At 47.3% G+C, this 21,845-nt stretch overlaps 1 protein-coding gene across 4 annotated transcripts in view; it reads left to right on the plus strand.

The window, feature by feature from the left end:
- Positions 1 to 4,576: 4,576 nt before the first annotated feature.
- Positions 4,577 to 21,845, plus strand: part of GUCY2D (guanylate cyclase 2D, retinal) — a 50,035-nt gene continuing 32,766 nt past the window's right edge. For 2 of the 4 annotated variants that reach the window (XM_083706566.1, XM_083706569.1), the window contains exons 1-2: positions 4,577 to 7,669; positions 18,507 to 19,414. In XM_083706566.1, coding sequence (XP_083562692.1) covers positions 18,697 to 19,414 — 718 coding nt within the window. In that variant the 5' untranslated portion in view covers positions 4,577 to 7,669; positions 18,507 to 18,696. The other 2 variants (XM_083706568.1, XM_083706567.1) reach the window with 2 other exon arrangements.

A 21,845-nucleotide genomic window follows, 5' to 3' on the forward strand; every position in this document is an offset into this window, starting at 1 on the left:
GTCGGTTTCCGTATCTCTCTCTTTCTCTCTGTTTGGCTTCCTGCCACCCTCAAAGGAAATAAAAGCTATTCTCCTCCCTGCTCATGGCATTACCTTCCCTCTGCAGTATCTGTCGACATGAAGCAAAGACCCAACCCCTTTCATTCCCATGGCAACATTTCTGTTGGAATCCTTGAAGTTTTTTCTGCCCCAAAATAAATTTGGGGTGCAGAATTCCTGGGAGACCAAAAGATGCTGTTTCTGCTGGTGGTTAGTTCAGTTCCGAGGCCATTTGTGAAATTCAGCCTTTCTCACAGTCCTGGAATGTACACAGCCGTCTTTGATGCTCCAACAGCAGGTTACGTTACTTAACAGATCCGTTGATTTTCTCACAAATGGGCGCAAGATTGTGAGAGACACAAGCGCGTGCGCAGATATCCCCTGCTGTCATTTCAATGTGTGCCCTTCCCTCCAAAATAAAAACCACATCAACAAGCATGTGCCCGAGTAAATAGCACACTTCCCTCTAAACACTGGAGACTTCAGTTCCAGAAGACTTTATTGCTCTAATCGGCATTTCCTAGAGCAAAATAAAAGAGGTCCTCCCTGGACGGGTGTGTGCTAGATGCCTAGTGGTGAGAGGGGGCTTCCCTGGGGTCTGCTCTTAGCTATAAGGCTGGCTGCACCGCAGTTCTTTCCCCGTGCATCTCCTCCACTTGTTTATTTCAGGAAACCTTTTCTTGGATGCCAGAGCAGAAAAAAACTTCCTTTTGCATTCCTGCTTGGCGGTTGCTGCTTGGTTACTCCGGGGAGGAGTTTACAGTTCCCATCCTCACAGTGGCGTAGCGTGGGTTGTCAGCACCCGGGGCAAGGCAAGTAATTTGTGCCCCCTAACCCGTGGATTTGTGCCCCCTAACCCTAACCCCCAGATGTTGCGCCCGATGCGGCCGGCCCCCCCTGCACCCCCCACGCTACGCCACTGCATCCTCAGAGTCTTTAAGCAGTTGGAGCCTTGGCAGTTCTCCACGGAAAGCGACATAATTCACATGGCCCACACTTTCACAGGTCTTCTTGGTGCAAATGCCGCCTACCTGTTCTGAGTGCTTTCTGCAGGTCTGCTTTCAAACATAGCTGCCCTTAAATGCAGACCTCCCAGGCTCTCCCTTTGAAGGCCCCCCCCCCGTATGATAGAAATGGAAGTCTAAGAAGGTACCCCAGTGGTGGTGGGGCCCCACACATCAGCCCCACGCCCCATCCCTACAGCCAGCAGTGTTGTCAGCCAAGCTGTAGGATGAGCCATGGAGGCACCAGCAACATCCCAAGGCTTTTGCAAACACAGGCGGCCTCCAGATTGCAAAATAACTGCTTCCCGCCTGTCCTTGCCTCCGTTAACTAACCTTTACCTCCTTTGACATCTCTGTTAACCGCCTCAGTGCTTGTCAGTTGTTGCTTTGTTTGCGCAGAACACACAAGCAAGACAACTCAAATGTCCTGACTAGAGCGTTTTCGGACTCTGTTCTCCTCCAAGCCTTCCTCGGGTTGCTATGCAAAGGAAAGAAGTATTCACCTGCCGGAGTCCTCTTCTCAAAATGTCCTGGTCATCGCTTGTCATTGGAGACTGTCTCCTGCTGCATTGCTCCGCTTCCTGTTGTGTGAACCTTTAGCCTCTCTCTTCCTTTCCTCCTCCCCAAATTCACACCAGCACCCCATCCTTTGCACACGCTCCCCCCCCAGCACACTTTATGCACACTTAACTTCACACACTCCACTCTTGCAACCACCCTTCATCCCAAAATGCTCTCGTCTTCCTGACTTGCCACATCTGAACCTCCCAGGCTGTGGACTGCAAACCTCGCCCCCCCCCTCCCCGGGCGCCCATGGACACATGGCTGTCATGGCCTCTCCCTCCCTCCCTCCCCGCTCTCCACCTTCCCCCTCCATGAGAACCTAATCTGATTAGCTGTAAGAGACAGCGAACGTGGATTATGGGTTTATAAAAAAAACAAAAATCCAGCCACCCCCCCCCCCGATTGCGCTGCTCCCCCCACGCCAAGCACCAGCTTTGACAGATCACGAACGCCCAGGTATTACAGCTCCAGTGTGTTGCTCTTGGACCTGAGAGGGACCCAGCACCCAGTGGCCACCGGTGCCCCCTATTCCCTGTGCCCCACAGGGAAGATCTGGGGCGGGGAGAGGAGCTCTGTGGTGCTGGGGCAAACCCCATTTCTCCAAGCCGGCCTCCCTGAAACGGATGGTGAACTCTGGGGTTGACTTTTGGCATTTGCCTTCTGTTGGAGTTTCTTCATCGCTATCCGGTTCCTGGTTTTTGTTTTGCTCCCTCGGATTTAGCGGCTGGGAAAGAAATATATATTTTTTGCTTCTGTTTTTCGGAAGCGCTGGAAGTAGCTTGCGGACCAAGTCTTGGTAAGAGTGTGGCGCCTGTAGGCTGACGAGTGTGGTGTGGGCATGCGTCCCTGGATCGGGGCTGGAGAAGGAACCGAGAACCCCCTCCAAACCCTTTGTGGTCCCCCAGCCCATGTCCTAGTGGGTTAAACCAATCAAGAAAGCAGGGGGGGGGGGGCGACGACAGAAGGTCTGCTTTTAGCGTTCATGACTGGGACAAGAGTTCAGTCAAGGGAGACCAGGAGATGGAACATCTTCATTTTCCTCATGGCTGCTCCTTTGCCTGTTCCGTTGCAGTGTCCAATGTTAGGAGCTGTGAGAAAAATGGAGCGTGTAAAAGAGAAAGGGGGGGTGGATTTTTATTTCCTTAGGAGGTGTGTGATGAGCAGGTAGGGGAGAGTAGACCAAAAGGAACCAGAGGGGACAAGAACTGAAGGATGGAATTTTGGGGGAAGAGAGTGAACATTGTGTTTCGTGGATCCTGCAGGATTTTGGCTCAGTGATGGAAAATGTGATACCCAGCGCCCGACATTGTATATTTTGGAATAGGATGGGGGTGGGGGATAATCTCCCTAGTGATCATTTTTGCCTGTTGGGATTGGGAGAAGTCAGTGTACGTATTTCACTTGTAGATGGGCTTAGACCAGCCAAAGTTAAGTCACGCTTTCGCCCCATTAAAATAGATGGGATTTAGAAGTTCTGTTGATTTATCGAGATGACTAAAAAGCATGACTAGGGCCTGCTGGATCAAGTTCAATTGTTCTGCTTTGCTTCTCTCTCCCCCCCCCCCCCGTCTCCCCGGCCGTGATCTTGTAACTGTCATGTTGGGGGAAGCGGAGAAGGGATTTAGCCAACCCTCACACCTGTCTGAGCTTCGTGTAAGAAGCTCATCTGGAGGTGGGGGGGGGGGCAACTGTGCAAGAGAGCCTTATAACTTTTGAGTCCCAGGGTGAAACGCTATAGCTGCCATCTCTCTTGCTGGGAACGTTCCAGAAGGAAGGAGGAGCTTGGGAGGAGAATTAGCATAGGTGGCAGAGAGGCAGTCCGCGGCTCGTTCTGCATGGGGGGGGCATTCAGAACACACTTTTGCCGTGAAAATTGGCTGTGTCCCTATGTGCTGCGATGGTCAGTCTAGGCTGTATCCAACTAACTTTTAACTCTGAGTAGAGCCGTTGAAATCAATGAAACAAAGCGAGTCATGTCCATTGATTTCATTGGGTCTACTCTGAGTAGGGCCAACATTTGGATACAACGCCGTGGGGTCTGGGTTATACCAATTTAGGTGGCATACAGGAGCTTGTATGATTGAATGCCCCCCTCCCAGTTTTTTATACATAGAAATCCAGACTTTAGGAAGGAGTTCCACTCTAACCATTCCCTGGACACATAGTTCTCTATGTACTGGGAAATTTTTGGAATTGTGAGACCGCATTTGGACTTGGAGGTGGTTCTGTTTCGGCACAGACCAGCAGAAAACGAGCCTTAACCTTCTGTCTTTGTGGCTGGGCTCCTAAGAATTAGGGGTACCAAGGAACAGGCCTCAGCCGATGGCGCTTGTTTGTACCTCCTGCCATTTGCTTCGAAGAGAGAGACCTCGACAGCCGGCCATTTTGCCTTGAGCCAATGGGTGGAAGCGGCAGGGTCGGTTTATGAGGGCGTTCTTTCTGACTTTGCAGCATTAAAAAGAAATGGACGATTCAGGCAAAGAGCATCCCAACACTTTACTCCAAAGGGGAATAGCTGTATTGAAAGAAACCTTAATTTGAAAGGTGCTTGTCCAGCTGTGGCCTCCCTTTAGTTCTTATAGTTAAGGAACAGGTTTTTAGAGTAGGTGGAGGCAACAGGAGAGAGGCGGTTGAGTTTTCTGCTGGAGATCATAGAATCCTAGAGTTGGAAGAGACCACAAGGGCCATGGAGTCCAACCCCCTGCCAAGCAGGAAACCCCATCAGAGCACTCCTGACATATGGTTGTCAAGCCTCTGCTTAAAGACCTCCAAAGAAGGAGACTCCACCACACTCCTGGGCAGCAAATTCAACTGTCAAACAGCTCTTACTGTCAGGAAGTTCTTCCTAATGTTTAGGTGGAATCTTCTTTCCTGTAGTTTGGATCCATTGCTCCGTGTCCGCTTCTCTGGAGCAGCAGGAAACAACCTTTCTCCCTCCTCTATGTGACATCCTTTTATATATTTGAACATCTCAAGTCATTCCTTCTAGTTTCCCTTGTCTCCCATTCCAGTCCATGCTGTTGAAATCTTCTAGTCCTCTGTCCCTTAACATAATTCTTTTGCTGTGATTCTTCCCATTCCTGCAATCGTTACACTGCTGATAGCCATCAAAATAATCTGATTTCTCCTTTCATCAAAGCCGTGATCGTTCTCTTCTATATCCCTGTGCCCCTCACTTTGCTCCGTCCCTCTCAGCCACATGACTTAATCTCTCCTCCATCTTGAATGCCCCACTTCATCAACCCTCCATCTTTTTATCAAGTCTTTCTGCATCTTTCGGTTCCTTGTAGGGCTGGGGAAGAAATATGCAACAATATGCAAACCACTGCACAGCTATCCTTTGGAATTGACACTTCTCTGAATATTGCGATGCCTTTTTCCCCCCAACCAAAAAGAGGTGTGTCTTAGGAGGAAAAGTTCATAATCATGCACGTGTTGCTGCAAATAGCATACAGAAATGCGCCATGTTAAAGGAAATTGGTTATAAGAATTCACGATATTTGGGGGGGCAGGAATTGCTTACAAGAAGATGTGTATTAGGAGAGACACTGTTGAATTTTCGTGGGGACTTAAAAATAATAATCCTGCAAACATGTGGAGATGTGTACTGAAGACTCGAAAACGAGAAACAGAGAGAAACAAAATTGAGAGACTTGTCCACCCCCTAATTTCATGTTAAATGCCTTCTTCCACTCAAAAGCACCCCAGATACATCATCCAGTCATCACATTGGCCATTTTGACTTCTGACTTCTCTGTATTTGACCAGCCTCTGTGCTCTTAATAATTGGGATTGTCTTGGATCTTGTAGGATTGATTCATGTCTGGCTGGCGCTAAAGCAGGGTTTTATTACCAGTGCCCTTAATTTGATTATAAACTTGATGCATTCCATTAGCATGCTCAGAACCCCACTGGATCAGGCCAGAGGCCCATCCACTTCACCATCCCCTTCTCACAGTGACCAGCGAGATGATTCCTAAGAAGGCTGCCAGCAGGACCTGAGGGGAACAGGCCTTTCCCCACTTTCCCAGCAGTGCGTGTTCAGAGGCAAACCTCCTTCTCTGATAACCCTCCAAACATCAGCTCTGCCGCTCACTATTCCCGACACCAGCAGTGAGTTTTTGCTAAAGCTTTTAAGAGGAAGAAGCCAACTGCTGTAGGGAGAGAAGCAAGAGGGGATCCTGTTGCTGTTACGTGTTTCTATACCAAATAATTCATTCATTCAGCCAGAACCTTTGAGAGACAGTGAAAGTTTTACTTGTCCTGTTTAGTGTGTGTCGGGGGAATTCCTGCCTGCCGTTGAATCTGTTTTCCCTGTGGTACCACCAGAGTGGGATTTCGGTGCAGATCATAGAATCATGGAATTGTAGAGCTGGAAGGGACCGTGAGGGTTATCTAGTCCAACCCCCTACAATGCAGGAAACTTTGGCCCAATGTGGGGCTCAAACCCACCACCTTGAGATTAAGAGTCTCATGCTCTACGGAGTGAGCTACCAAGGCAGATATGCCTGCAAAATGCACCCCCAACAAGACCATTAATTCCAGAGTCTACAATTGCCTAACTTCCCTGGTCTCGGATCGTGAAGCGGAGGAAGAGATCTGGCAGAAGGCCTCAGGATCAGGCACAACACATATCACAGGAGGGGCAGAGAGTGGGGCAAGGGAATGTCTCTGGCATGCTTCTTATTCCCAAACGCATTCTCTCCAACATAGCTGACAGGTGAAGACATGTGCGAGAGATTCACAGCGCAATAGTGTGTTGTAACTTATCAAAGTATGATTGAAATATTTATTTTGGAAATAATTCCTGTAACCCAGAAAGAATGCTCTCATGTTCAGATGTCGCACGCTGCGTCTTTTAAACTTGAAATGCTCCTGTATTTCAGAACTTGGTATATACGTACACCTCTCTCTTTGTGTGTGAGAGAGAGCAAGTTCACAAGTGTTCTGCTCCAACTGGGTCAAAACTTGGGCAGAGAGGGCAAGTTAAACCCCGCCGTGCCTGGGTCAATGACAGACGGGGGTCAGGAATTCATTGAGTAAGTGGAGTAAGTGGAATCTGAAAAGCAGAATTTAGGACAGAGCTGATGTATGGAAGTGAAAGCTGGACCATAAAGAAGGCTGATCGCCAAAGAATGGATGCTTTTGAATTCTGGTGCTGGAGAAGACTCTGGAGAGTCCCATGGATTGCAAGAAGATCCAACCTCTCCATTCTGAAGGAAATCAGCCCTGAGTGCTCACTGGAAGGACAGATCCTGAAGCTGAGGCTCCAATACTTTGGCCACCTCATGAGAAGAGAAGACTCCCTGGAAAAGACCCTGATGTTGGGAAAGATGGAGGGCACAAGGAGAAGGGGACGACAGGGCGAGATGGTGGGACAGTGTTCTCGAAGCTACCAGCATGAGTATGACCAAACTGCGGGAGGCAGTGGAAGACAGGAGGGCCTGGCGTGCTCTGGTCCAGGGGGTCACGAAGAGTCGGACACGACTAAACGACTAAACAACAACAACAACAACAACAGGAGAGAGCTTCCATGCTTGAACATTCACGCTGATGATGTTCACACAGAAAACATGGGCAGAGGTTATACAATGCCTCCTGAACATTCATCCTGAGGTTTGCGACACCTAGGTTACAAGTCCTTGTCAGCTAGTGGCTGTTACCTCACACTTTCCAGTGCACTTTTCTGTCACTTTTTTGGGGGGTGAGGTGGGGAACTCTCTCCCCAAGAACCTTTACTCATGAGTAGCTCTATTTTGGGCTCTTAGGCACACACTCCTTTGCTAGCTAGCCTGAATGTCTTTGCTCTCAAATTGAGAGATGGTTCTTCTGCTCCAGAAGAGTTAGGGACCTACCTCAAAAGTCCTTCTTTGGAAACCTTTAGAGACATGTTTCGGGGGTCCGGTCTCTCTCTGGACGCAAAGGTCTTCTGATCATTGCCAGAGTTGGACTCTGTCTGCTCACTGGGATCTCCTGGCTCTGGGCAGCCTGGGGCTTCATCAGAGGAAGTTACCCAGGGTGGGATAGGGTGCAGCTTGACATGTTGTCAAATAAGCAAAAAGGTAAATGCAACTATTAAGATTTGTGTTCCCTGCATAGTGCAGAAAAGGGGATGGATGGGAAACTTCATTATGCATTGGCAGGAGTCAATTTCTCCATGGGTTTTCTGTGCCTGCGATATTGGTGGTGACGATCTAGTCTCAAATGCTGTAAAAGTCATGGGCATTTTAATTCTCCGAGTGTAGGAATGCCTCTGCTACAGATCTTGATCTCTGCTATTATCTGTTTGGAGGACAGGGAACTGAAATTGTACCCATTTCACGCTGCGCAGTGAAGCCGCAGCAAAGTGCAATGGGGCAGGGGAGGTTCTTGCAGAGAAGGGAGGAGCTGTTTGGACATGACCAGTATAATGGTCTGGGTAAAACAAGGTCTCAGAGGTGAGGATTAAAACTCCCTGAAAGTATCCCCATTTATCTAGCACACTTAGAATGTGGATCAGAGGTGGTTTAGAAGGGAGGTGGTGCCTGGCGAAGAGGGACCATTAAGCTAGATCCAGCGGAAGTCAACCCCAAATGTGAGATGGACCAACTAAAAGAAATAGTTCCCCTTCCTTTTGTTTTGTAGTTTCTGTCTGAGCATAAAATTATAATATTATAGGCTTGATTTAAAATTGGGGTGTGTGTGTGTTTGTGTGATTTGTCTGTTTCAGTCTGAAGGTTGTTGTCTGCCATCTTTCTGTTGTTCTTTTTGTGCAGTATTTCATTTATTGATTAGATTTTCTTACCTGTTCTTCAGCGTAAGGCACCAGGACAGATTACAAGAATCTAATATACAACTGTAACACTATTTTTGGATAGGGGAACGCATGTTGAGATTCCTGCATTGTAGGAAGTTTGACTAGATACCCCTTGGGATCTGTTCCAACTTTAAAATTAGATGATTCTATGTTACAAACAAACAAACAAACAAACAAACAAACAAACATGTAAACAGTTCCAAATGCAATAGGTAAAGGTAAAGGGACCCCTGACCATTAGGTCCAGTTGTGACCGACTCTGGGGTTGCGGCGCTCATCTTGCTTTATTGGCCGAGGGAGCCGGCGTACAGCTTCCAGGTCATGTGGCCAGCATGACTAAGCCGCTTCTGGCGAACCAGAGCAGGGCACAGAAACACTGTTTACCTTCCCGCCAGAGTGGTACCTATTTATCTACTTGCACTTTGACGTGCTTTCGAACTGCTAGGTTGGCAGGAGCAGGGACCGAGCAATGGGAGCTCACCCTGTCGCAGGGATTCAAACTGCCGACCTTCTGATCGGCAAGTCCTAGGCTCTGTGGTTTAACCCACAGCGCCACCCGTGTCCCTATTCCAAATGCAATAGGGCAGTATAAATGCAACGAAAGAGGTGGTCCCGCAATGCAAAATACCTAAACCGCCAAAGACCAGGATAAAGAGGTGTGCATTTTCAGCGCACACTGAAAGCTATGCAGCTAAGATGCTAAATGCACTTCTGTGGGACGGTGCTGTTCCCTGCACTTCTGCCTGTGTGTAGCAGACATGCACTGTGACTCTTTACCTTTCGTTCATGCGACTGCTGCCAATTTATTCAGGATTGCGGTCCTTTCCTATCCTGTTCCTCCCACACTCCCTTATGTAGGTGTGCATTCCTTGCAAGGGAGGCCAGAAAAAAAATCATTGTATATAATAATGACAATTATTTTGCACAGGACATTCTCTGCACTTAAAACAGTCATCAGGATCGAGTGGCAAAGCTATTCCCAGACTCCACCACTTCAGGCAGCTGGTGGGGAGTTCTCTATGTGGTATGCCCCGCGGAGGACCTTAAGGTCCACAAATGACAACACTTTGGAGGTCCCAAGTCACAAGGTGATGAGATTGGTCTCAACTAGGGCCAGGGCCTTTTCAGTACTGGCCCCAACTTGGTGGAAAGCTCTGTCACAAGAGACTAGGGCCCTGCGGGACTTGACATCTTTCCGCATGGCCTGCAAGACAGAGCTCTTCCGCAGGCCTTTGGTTTGGACTCAGTCTGACCCTTATGTTTCCCTCCCCTTATGGTTTTGAACTATGGGCTACTATTAAAATGAGGCTGCATTTTAAATTGTATTTTAACCCGTATTTTAAATTGGTCCCCCCCCCCATTATGTTTTTATTGTGATTTTACTGGTGTTAGCCGCCCTGAACCCTGCTCTGGCTGGGGAGGGCATGGTATAAATAAATGGATGATGATGATGATGATGATGTCAGGACTCTCCTACAAATCCACACCCCTCTGAATACAGGAAAACAGCATGCCCCACTGCAGGCAAGGCTAAAATCCTTGTATAGTCATAATAGCTCTGCAAGTGGGAGTGGTGTTTTTTTTTTTTTAAAAAAAGGTGTGGGATTATTAGCATTTGATTCTCTTCTGCATGTACGTAAATGGCCTGAGTTGTGGAGATCTCTCTCTCTCAGGGAAGCAGAAGCAAATTCAGGAGGTCCTCCTCTGTTAATATGTTTCGGAGTTTGTGTGTGTGTTTGTGTGTGTGTGTGTGTGTCGGGGGGGAGGTATTTCTGGTCCTACTCATGTCCAGTTGGTGTAGCTGATAATATGCTGGAAGAGCGTTGATGGCTATCAATGCCTATCTCTCAAAATGGTGAATACATGTGTGGAGTTCAAAAGGGACTCTGCCACATCATTCATTCATTCATTCATTCATTCATTCATTCATTCAATTAATATCTCACCCTTCTACCCAAAGCAGCCCATGGAGGCAAACACATCATCAGAAAAACAAATTCATTAAAAACATTCTGACCACAATCAAATCCTCTCAGCCACTGATTTCAGCATTGCCAGGAACAGAATATTTCAGGCGTCAAATGCATGAGTAAACGGGTGTTTTTAGATTTCTCCTGAAAGTCAATAATGAGGGAGGTGGGCACACCTCACGAGGAAGGGCATTCTGCAAGCAGGGAACCCCCACCAAGAAGGCTCTGTCGTGTGCCAGTGCTGTCAGGGCAACCCCCAGTGGTGGCACCACAAACAAAGCATCATCTCCTGATCACAGGGTCCAGGATGGTTAATATCCTGGCATGTGCCAGAGAATTGCATTAGAAAACAATCATGGCTAGATTTGGATTTGACCCCTCTTTGGCCCTTTCAGATAACGTCTATTTAAAAAGTAGATTCTAAACATGTTTTTAATACTGTGTTTTAAATATATCCTACCCTGGGACCTTAGGGGAAGGGCGGGTTAACAACAACAACAACAACAACAACAACAACAACAACATAATTGGGAAAGCCAAGTAGCACTATACTATCTGATAAATATCTGTACACTACATATGATAGACATCACCCCCCCAAAAAAAATTGCATATGTGTGTAGCTAGTTGTTCATTCTTGATAGAAATTGGGGGGGGGGGGAGAGTGTTGTGTAGTGCTGAGGGCATCCCTCCATTCTGCCTTTTGAAGATTAAGTAAAAGGGCATGATCTCTTAGATTCTTCTGGATAGTGTGCTTAGGAGAAGTGGAACTTCTTGTTCTTGTTGCTATGATGTCATAGGTACCATCCCATAGCTACCCACAACATTGGTGCAACAAACAGGTATTATCACAATAGCTGCTGTCTGTGTATGTGTGTGTGTGTGTGTGTTTGAGAGGGAGATATTTCTCATCTACAAAGGGTCTTGGAGAAAGTAGGAAAGTTGATTTCTCATCTTGTGATATAGCTTTTGACTATAAACACTATGCTACTAATGCATTTTGAATATTAAGGCCCATAACAAAAAGATTATGTGAAAACAGTCCCATCTCCAGTGGGGGCTCAGAAGATCTCCCTCTCTAGGCAAAGACACTTCACAATGTCTTGGGGCAATTTATGGCTAAGCCACTTACTGTATGTCCACCCTACTTAATTTCCTCCACGTGTGTTGTGTACCTGAGTGCACAACCTCTTGGAGGAGTTACAGGGCAGCCGGTGGTGGAAAGATCTGCCGGCCATTTCCCTCTCTCCTACCTCCTGTTTGGTGCAACTTCACGCAAGCTTTTCTCCAGAGCTTTGGTCATTTCCCCATGGAGAAGGCATGTGGGGCTTGCATGCATGGAGTGATTCTCATTCAGTTGCCCAAGTCTGCTTCCCACTAGCCCAGAAGTCTTCAGCATTTTCAGTCATTGGACCCACAATTGCCTTTGGGGACCTATTTCTTCACTTTTCACCATATATTTGTATGTGGTAGTACTGCTGTTGCCACCCACCTCAGATCAGACCGCCACCCACCAGTTGAAGACCAGTGTACTAGCCTCCTTAGGTCTCCTTTGCTGTATAATAATAATAATAATAATAATAATAATAATAATATAATATTTTTTTATTTATACCCGCCCATCTGGCTGGGCTTCCCCAGCCACTTTGGGCGGCTTCCAACAAAATATTAAAATACCGTAATGCATCAAACATTAAAAGCTTCCCTAAATTTTTAATCTGTTGTCTCTTGTCATTCCTTGGTTAACATTAGGTATTGTGAACTGCCCCATGTCCACCCCCCAAGTCACAGTATTCTCCTTTCCCTCCCGAAGACACCATTTTTGGAGAGTGAAATTTAGCCCCGGGGTCCACTGATGGAGGTCCCAAATAGGAAATGCCAATCAGAGAAGTCTTGAGTGAGTCTATAGAGTACATGCGTGCCCTTGGAGGGCCAAGGAAAGATTGCATCATGCGCTCAGGGGTTAATAAAATACCTATAGCCATCCATCAGGACACATGCGATGGCTTTTAGTAGGGTTGTCAAGTGTCCGGGATTTAACCGGCAGAAATCAGCAAAATGTCTGTTTGTATTTCCTAGAAAAAGCTCAGCAACTTTTTGGCAACTCTACTTTTAGCCAGTCAAAAGATTTTGGCAAACTTGAGCTTACATATGGATTGCAGATATATAGCAATCCAGAGACTAACTGCATTACTTCATAAATTTAGGGATAGAGCACGTGTGGGGAATTTTCCAATCCTGTCCACTCACAATATTCTTAGTCTGTTTCTTTGTGGTTTAAGGTGTTTCCTGTTGTCTGTTTCCAGGCGCAAGACCTTAAGCAATGTATATATCTTAAGTATAGCAAAGGCAGACCCTTAGTTACCAACTTCGTTTCTGCCAACCAGTTACAAAACACCCCGTTGCTTAAGCAAGCCGACTGTGATTCAAGGCCTGAAAAATAGATCCTAATAAAGCCACAGACTGCAATTGAATAATCTAGTAATGAAATTTCCCCCTTCATTTGTTCATCCACTCGACGCCTCTCAGTCAAATGTGTGATCTGTCTCCCGGGGCAAGTGTTATGGTCTGAGTTGACACCGGGTGATATATCTGTGGTGATTTCAGGTGCGGTGGCTGAGTCATACAAGCAAACCGTCATTTGGCATCGCTTTCCAAGAGATTCATGTGTGGACTGGCTTGTGCATGAAACATGCCTTTCCCCCATAGGTCATGTCAGAGCCGCCACCTTTAACCTGCCAAGTTAAGGGACTTCCAGTAATTTGCCGCATCAGTAGAGCATAACCAGCGGACCCCCGAGGGGTTTATTGTAAGCACAGGATAATAATGTCTAATCTGATCTGTTCTCATTTTCCTATGTGCCTCAGATGGAATTAGAAAACGTAGCCCTAATAATCTACAGATGCACGGACTTCAATGTTCAAGCTGATGTGGCACTGATGTGGCACAAATGTTAATCACGTTTTATACTTTATTTTATGCTGCTTTTTGTTGCATCAATTAAGTGCTTTAAATTTGTTGTTAGCCGCCCTGAACCCGGTTTTCTGAACCGGGAAGGGCAGGGTATAAATAAAAAATTATTATTATTTATTATTGTGCAGTTTGGATTTGGGTTTTTTTTTTTATGTCTTTAGGGCTGCCAGCTGATCAAAAGATACTTTAATTGGCTCAATTAATTCATTTGCATTTGAGGAAACAACCGTTTTGAAACAAGACCCGCCCTTTCTTTGTTTTTTAAGGTGTTGCATCTTAGAGGACCTATTTCCTCATGTGTGAGAGAGAAGGCGGAAGGCCTCCATCCTCCTCTAAGATGGCAGTTGCAGCTTTTACAAGTGCTTATGTTAAAAATAACAACACACCCCTATATATTTTAAAACTTGCTAGCCAGTTAACTGGGGCACTCGGGCTTATCAGAGGTCGACACTGTCTATGCCCCCTGACCAACGACTGCTGGCAGCAAAGCCATCATGGCCAGTGAGGGGGACAGGACTGACCCCCGGAAGCAGGACCCCCATCTGTGGTGCTGTGCCCCTACTTCTCCTGCTGCGGCTTCTGGCAAGATCTCTCAGGAATCTTAAGAGATCTTGCCAGGAGAAGCTGCCGCCATGGCCCTTGGAGCGGGAGCAGGGGTGCCGCCCCATGTGATTCTGCCGCCTGAGGCAGCCGCTTCAGGCTGCCTCATGAGCAGGCCGGCCCTGACTAGAATTTTTCTAGTTACAGATAGGTAGCCGTGTTGGTCTGTCATAGTCAAAACAAAATAAAAAAATTCCTTCCAGTAGCACCTTAAAGACCAACTAAGTTAGTTCTAGGTATGAGCTTTCGTGTGCATGTATCTGAAGAAGTGTGCATTCACACGAAAGCTCATACCTAGAACTAAGTTGGTCTTTAAGGTGCTACTGGAAGGATTTTTTTTATTTTGTTTAGAATTTTTCTAGTCACTCAAAATCTCCCCAGCCCCAGTTGGTTTAAATATGACTAATTTATCCATTGCGGTTTGTGTTTTGAAGCTGTGTTTGACGTTGTCCCTGTTCCTCTGGCCACCATTTTCCTGTCAACACAAATGCAATTCTCCCTCGTAAAGGAGAGGAAGAATCCTCTTCTCCACAGACAAAGGGCCTGACTTATAAGAGGCGATTTAAATAGTTTCAGGTTTCTACTATAAGAAGACTTATTTCTCCTAATCTTTTTCAGGACACCGCTTTGTACAAAACGACAGGTGTAATGTGCCAGGAGAATCAGAGGGGGGACTTTTATGAAACAGGAGAGAGTGTGGCATGCCAGTTTTGGGGTTGTTGTTTTTTACACTATCCCTGCTTCAAAGCTGTGTAAAAATTGATTTTCTCTTTGCTGTTGAAGGTCCAGCAAAGCCCTTGTTAGCAGCTTTAGTCAGGCAGCTTGTGGACAACGCTTCTTTGAGAGCGCGAAGGAATTAAAACAGGTCTCCTTGTCAAAATTATCTCCTCAGTTTTTGTTTTTGTTTAATTAAAAAAACAAAATAAATGTTTATTATGCATTGAAATTATATGCGCAAAATTTGTGGAAAATTAATAAAATATATTTTTGGGGGGTTGGAAATCTCCTCAGAACACGGAGGCCGGGCCTTAAAGCACCTGCTTCCTGATTGGTCCTTGGGCATGCCTGTCTCAGAAAGCCATGCATAATTCTGGGTTGTGAGTGAGTAATAGATAAAATAAAATAATTATGTTGTGCAAAAGTTACTGCACAGCAAATTGCATGAATGATCCCAAAACAAAGCTAGCCAAAGCACATGCTACAGAAACAATAAAAATAACTGGTACAAAACTAATACATATATTCATATCTATGATTGCGGGTTCATCGGCCAGCATGACCCAAGGTTGTGTTTGTGTGGTGCTGGCGGTGACGCATTCTTCCCCTGAGCCAAATAGGATCAGTCAGGCCTGCACCCCCTTCTCATCCGATGAGTAAACCCCAAAGGAAATTGAATGAGGTGCATTTCCTGTGGAGGGCAAAAAAGGGGGTTGGTTAGTTTTGTCCTATAGGCCCCATGAAGTTGTGGGGCTCTCTGGAGCTGCGTGGTCCCCTTCGCATCCATCTAGGGATGATGAGCATTCGTGTTCTCCGTATTTGTTTTCTAAAGCAAGAGTTGCCAGAGCTCAAGGCTGTCTGGAAACTCTCTCTCTTTATGGGTAGGGGCTGCTATTTTTCATCAGGGATGGAGGCATTATTATTATTATTTATTTATTTATTTATACAGCACCCATCTGGCTGGGTTTCCCCAGCCACTCTGGGCCACTTCCAACAGAATATTAAAATACAATAGCCTTTTAAACATTAAAAGCTTCCCTAAACAGGGCTGCCTTCAGATGTCTTCAAAAAGTCTGGTAGTTTTTTTATCTCTTTGACATCTGGTGGGAGGGCGTTCCACAGAGCAGGAGCCACCACTGAGAAGGCCCTCTGCCTGGTTCCCTGTAACTTTGCTTCTTGCAGTGAGGGAACCACCAGGAGGCCCTCGGAGCCAGTGGCGTAGCGTGGGGGGTGCAGGGGGGCCGGCCACACCGGGCACAACATCTGGGGGTTAGGGTTAGGGGGCGTAAATCCACGAGTTAGGGGGTCAAATTACTTGCCTTGCCCCGGGTGCTGACAACCCACGCTATGCCACTGCTTGGAGCTGAACCTCAGTGTCCAGGCAGAACGATGGGGCTAGAGATGCTCCTTCGGGTATACCGGACTGAGGCCATTTAGAGCTTTCAAGGTCAACACCAACACTTTGAATTGTGCTCGGAAACGTCCTGGGAGCCAGTGTAGGTCTTTCAGGATCAGTGTTATGTGGTCTCGGCGGCCGCTCCCAGTCACCATTCTGGATTAGTTGTAGTTTCCGGGTCACCTTCAAAGGTAGCCCCACGTAGAGTGCATTGCAGTAGTCCAAGCGGGAGATAACCAGAGCATGCACCACTCTGGTGAGACACTCTGTAGGCAGGTAAGATACATCACAGTGGTCATTGCTAGTAGCCACCGATAGCCTTACCCTCCATGAAACAGTGTAGTTAACCCTTGTATCTATAAAAGATGCATCAAAGATGCAGATGTACAGGTGATGTTTGTCGTTGTGTTGCAGGGGGTGGGAAAGATTTACCCTCTGAAATGGTGTGTGTGAAAGAGAGACCAGAGCAGGCATGGTTAGGCTATGACCCTCCAGATGACTCCCCTCTGTCTCAGCTAGCATGACTAGTGGTCAGGGATTATGGTCGTTGCTGTCCATCCAACCTATGGAGTAGAGGGAGATAGGGGGCAGAAGAAGCAGGCAGCGTCTAGACAATAAGGTGTAATTTTCACAGCCTATTTCAGGACCCGGATTTGAGACCAGAATAGGCCTGATTGGGACCCACTCTAGTCTTGCGTGGAAAACTCATCTGTGTCAAAAGCAAATACGGGCATCTTCATTCAGTGGGATTCAGCCAGAGAAACATTCATGTGGTTTCTTCATTAGGAGCTGTGCCTTGCTGAATTTCACAACGTTCCACCGAATCGTAAATGTAGGTCACCAGCTTTGCACTCAGTTTTTAATAGATCCACAGGTGTGGAAAGGCAAGTCGCTTGACCTTTGTCAGATGAAAATAGGTAGACTTGTCTTGTGTTGCATAATGCAAAAGCTCTTCCCAGTGGGATAATGAGAATAGCATAGAAGCATATTTTTGTGGATGTTTTAAATATGTGCCCCTCCCACCAAATATTTTTGCAAACTCACATTTTGAAAGATTAATTCCGTTTTAATCTATGCAATCTTTAATTTAAAAATATATATATATATAGGCATCGGAGCTCTGTAAAATGTCCAGCATGTCTTATAATTAAGTCCTTGCCCCACCTCAAATTCTGGTATTTGGGATTTTGGAACTTGCTAATGTTGCTACACAACACTTATCAGCTGGAGAAAGCTGGTTTCTAACCAGCCACATAGAAGCCATTGCATACTATAAATAAATTAAAAAATAGCATGGGCCACAGTGAGCGTAAATCTAGTACATAGATTGGGGTGGGGGAATGCTATTCACCCAGAAAATTATTATGTTTGGGAAAATGCAAGAATGAGCCAGTGTAAAAATTCCAATAAGTGTTAAAGGTGTGGCAAAGACAATATTTTTTTTCAGTAAAGCAGATCTATGTTCTTGACCATCAGTAACAAATATCATTATGCCTGTTGGTTTCAAATAACACATTGAAACAGACCTTACATGCCATCATTGAGTTAAAAGAAAACACAACCCATGCTTGTGGTTTTCCAGCTTTCCCTCACATTTCCAGTTTTTCTCCAAAGGGTGTAAAATTAAGACCTGATAGCTCTTTCCCCCTCTATAACTCCACACACACAAACACACCTTGCAACATTATTCATAGTAAAGGGTAAAAGGAGTTGGTAGAGGTGACCTGCTGAGCACTTGTGGGCACGTGAGCGCCATCGCACCGATTCACACCTAATACGAAGAGGCAGCTGGGGCCAAAAGGCTAATCCTGTTTTAGTTCAGCTGCAAGATTAGGATTTGAGGGATGGGGCAGCTTCGTTGAGGTGCTGGAGCATGAGCAGAACAGTAATTTGGATAATACCGCCCAAGGCTGGTAGAATAGGGTGGACTTGGCCAAAGCAGCTGGCTGCCTCTCCTGTCATGACCTCTCTCTCTCTGTGGGAAGTGTGGTGATATCTGCCCCCAACCGCCCCAGTTACACTATGGGATTGTTTGCCTTGCCCAAAAGAAATGCGAAGCAAATTATATTTGTAAGCACCACAAGCCCTAAAAGCTGGGCAACAAATATGGCTCAGCAGTAGCTAACCTGGAGTGGTGCTTTTTGTTCATTTTACACCTGTGAAGATGGTGAGGTAGTTGCTACGGGCAACAAGCTGGCCTTCGCTAACAAGATGGCTGCCCAAAGTGGAGAGGTGTTTGTCCGCATGCTGTTTACCCAACTTTCTGCGGGCTGCGTAACGCTACCCAGTCTTAAACCCCCCCCCTTTTTTAAAGAAATGAGATTAAAAACAAACACAGGACATGAACGGGGTTGTTTGTGGCAATGCCCACTGATCCCCACAGCTATGCGCAGGGCCTCAAGCATCCTTTTCCCAGCATAGTGTGATTTTTTTTCCCTCTATTCCAGGGTGATTTCTCTTGACTGTGTGCGGTGAATCTTAACCAAGTTGATGGCGGCAAATGGACCCACTCCGACAAAAGACTTCTGGCCCTGGCCCCTGAGGAACTAAAGGATTTGTGAGCTGTGCCTTCTCCCTCTTCTTCCCCTCCCTTCCCCCTTCCCCCACCGTTGCGCCATTCCCGGGCTCTGCGACACCATGATCCTAGCCTGGCTTGGCTTCCACAGATTCCTGCTCCGCCTTTCCAACCACCCCAGGTGGGCCTGCTACAAGGGCCCCCGCCGGCAAACCCTCCTCTTCTGGCTCTTGTTCCTCTCTTTGCCCTGCCGTGTCCTGCCGTCAACCTTCAAGGTGGGTGTGATGGGCCCTTGGACCTGCGACTCCATCTACGCCAGGGCCTACCCTGACGCAGCGGCCAAGCTGGCCGTTGCCCGCATCAACAAGGACCCTACTCTGAACCAGGGCTACTGGTTTGACTATGTCCTCCTCAACGAAGACTGCAAGTCGTCTCAGGCCATGGTTAGCTTTGTCAACTCGGAGCGCTATGCCTCTGGCTTCGTGGGCCCGGTCAACCCAGCCACCTGCGAGGCAGCTGGGCTGCTGGGCAGAGCTTGGAACAAGCCCGTCTTCTCCTGGTCTTGCCTGACTGACGATGCCGAGGTGGAACGTTTCGGCACCTTTTCCCGGCCACTGCCCCAGGCCTCCGCCGTCCTCTACACCGTGCTCAAGTACTTCCGCTGGGCCCACGTTGCGGTGATCAGCTCCGGTCAGGACCTCTGGGTGGAAGTAGGGCAAGGTCTGGCTGAGTCGTTGCGCAACTTTGGCCTCCCTGTCACTGTCGTGACCACCATGGAGGACGAACCGAATGGGGCACGGGATGCCCTCCGCCGGGTACAGAGGGCCTATGATGTACGAGGTATGGCTGGGTTGGGGCCACATGTGCTTGCACGACTCTCAAAGGGTCTGATATTTGGGGGATAATTGTTAGAAAACTTCTAGGTTCTGCTGAGGTTCTTAGTCAGTGTGGATAAGGTCAGTTCACGTAGTCACTTTAAATGAGCAGCAACTGTTCTATAAGGTGCAATCACGTACGTATGACAGCCTGACCCATACTTTTAAGAAGTAGCCTGATGGTACAAGAGATATGCAGGATCACAACACAAAAGCATTTGCCAAGAAAAGCTTCCAAGCTGTTGCGTCATGATAAATTGTGGTTCAACCCAGATGCACAATGGAGGTTAAGAAAATATTGCTTATCAAGATGAAGTAAGAATGTGACTTTAGTGCTTTCTGTCTCTGTATAAAAGCAGGTGAACCAGGACATTTAGGTTGAAAACACATACAGAACATTTTTGAAGGGGAAGATGGCACAACACCTACAGTACTTCCTTATCTCTGTCTAGCAGAGACTTCTAATGACCCTCAGGAACTTTCCAGATATAGTTTGTAACACCCTACGATTGCCCTCCATGAACTGGTCCACACTGGATAATGGTGACGTACCCAACATCTGAATTTGCCGGGTGCGTGTGTGTCGGCTGTATGCTGAGACTCTTTTAACCCCTGAATCCCGCGTGTGTTAAAATATAAGCTAGGCCGGCATCCTGTGGAAATGATAGCCTGAGTGATGGTCCATTAAGTAAGCAAAGGAAGGCGATATGATCAAGACAGCAAAAGGGTTGGGCCCCTTCCCCTAACTCATGGCTAGTTAGAAGGACAAAGGCAGGGAGCTGGGAGTGGTGTGAGCTTAGAAGCAAAGCAGCAAGCTGGAGAGAGAGAGTCTGAGCAATGCTTGATTTCTGTTTGAATCCAAGGCAGCGGCTGTGGGAGAAGCAAGGCTATTTTGGGGTGTCAATGCTATGAACCCCTCCAGGGTGGGCTCAGGGTATATGTGTATAAATAAATCACATATCATAAAGACACCACAGTTTCTGCTATGCTTCGCTCCACAAGGAAACATGAACCATGGGTAAGCGACTGGAACCTCACACCACTGAGAGATTGGGGTGGCGCGCAACAGTGGTGTCAGATGTGGGATTCCTGTTTCCTGGAGGAGGGCCTGTGAGCGAGGCGTGCCTGAGTAGAGATGGATGGAGGAATAGCAACAGCCCTCGAGTGGCTTGAGAGAATAGAGCAGTGACAAAGTGAGCAGTTTGATAGAATAAGAGTAGCTTGGGTGAGAAGGTTCCCTGGACAGGAAAGTGTGACTCCATGCGAGGTGAGGGCCCTGCCAAATGAGATGCCACAGGGGGTTGAAAGTGACCCAGGAGCCCAGCTGCAAGGCACCCAGATGGAAGGGGCAGCTGAAGAGATCCAGAATGTGGGTGGGCAGCTGAAGGCAAGGGGGAAGGCAACATGTCAGAGAAAGGTGAGCTGGCTGGAGCTGAGGAGCTGCTGCTAATTGATTTCTCCACTCACTGGAAGCTTACTTTGGAAGAAGGCGTATCTGGGGAAGAGGTGCAATAGGAGGATTCAGAGGTGTGTGTGAGAGCGTGCAAGAGGAGCCACAGTCACAATGGGCTCCATCAGGCCCTCCCGTAGCTGCAACTAGGCTACACTGGGCCTAGCTGCAGTCATGGCTGGCTCTGCTGGGCCTTTCAGAGTATGTGACGAGTCGCGTCGGGCACCCTCCCAACATGTGATGTTGCACGCATGCGCCCGCCCCTCATATTGGGCAGAAACTGGCGCGCCTGTAACAATATACACATTTTGCAAGACTTTCCCCCTAATACAATGCTCTTGTACACTATCTTCACTGATATATGCACAGTTGACCCTAATGCAATGCACTGTTGTACACATTTATTGACTGGAGAATGGACTTTGGAGAAATGCAAATTTTGAAGGATGTCTCTTTGTTGCGCATTGTTTCGCAAAGCGCGAATTGTGTAAATTTGACTTTAAATGTGAACTAGGGTTGCCATGGGATGTGGGTGGTGCTGTGGTCTAAACCACAGAGCCTAGGGCTTGCTGATCAGAAGGTTGGCAGTTCAGATCCCCGCAACAAGGTGAGCTCCGGTTGCTCGGTTCCTGATCCTGCCAACTTAGCAGTTTGAAAGCCCGTCAAAGTGCAAGTAGATAAATAGGTACCACTCCGGCGGGAAGGTAAACGGTGTTTCCGTGCGCTGCTCTGATTCACCAGAAGTGGCTTAGTCATGCTGGCCACATGACCCGGCTCCCTTGGCCAGTAAAGCAAGATGAGCACCGCAACCCCAGAGTCGGTCATGACTGGACCTAACGGTCAGGGTCCCTTTACCTTTACCTTTAGGCTTGCCATACATTCGGAATCTCTCTATATATGGAATACTGCTTTGCCCCCCCCAACCCCACTCAACAACTTTACCCCC

This window comes from Podarcis gaigeae, assembly GCF_964106915.1.
Source record: "Podarcis gaigeae genome assembly, chromosome: 13".
Lineage (NCBI taxonomy): Eukaryota > Metazoa > Chordata > Lepidosauria > Squamata > Lacertidae > Podarcis > Podarcis gaigeae.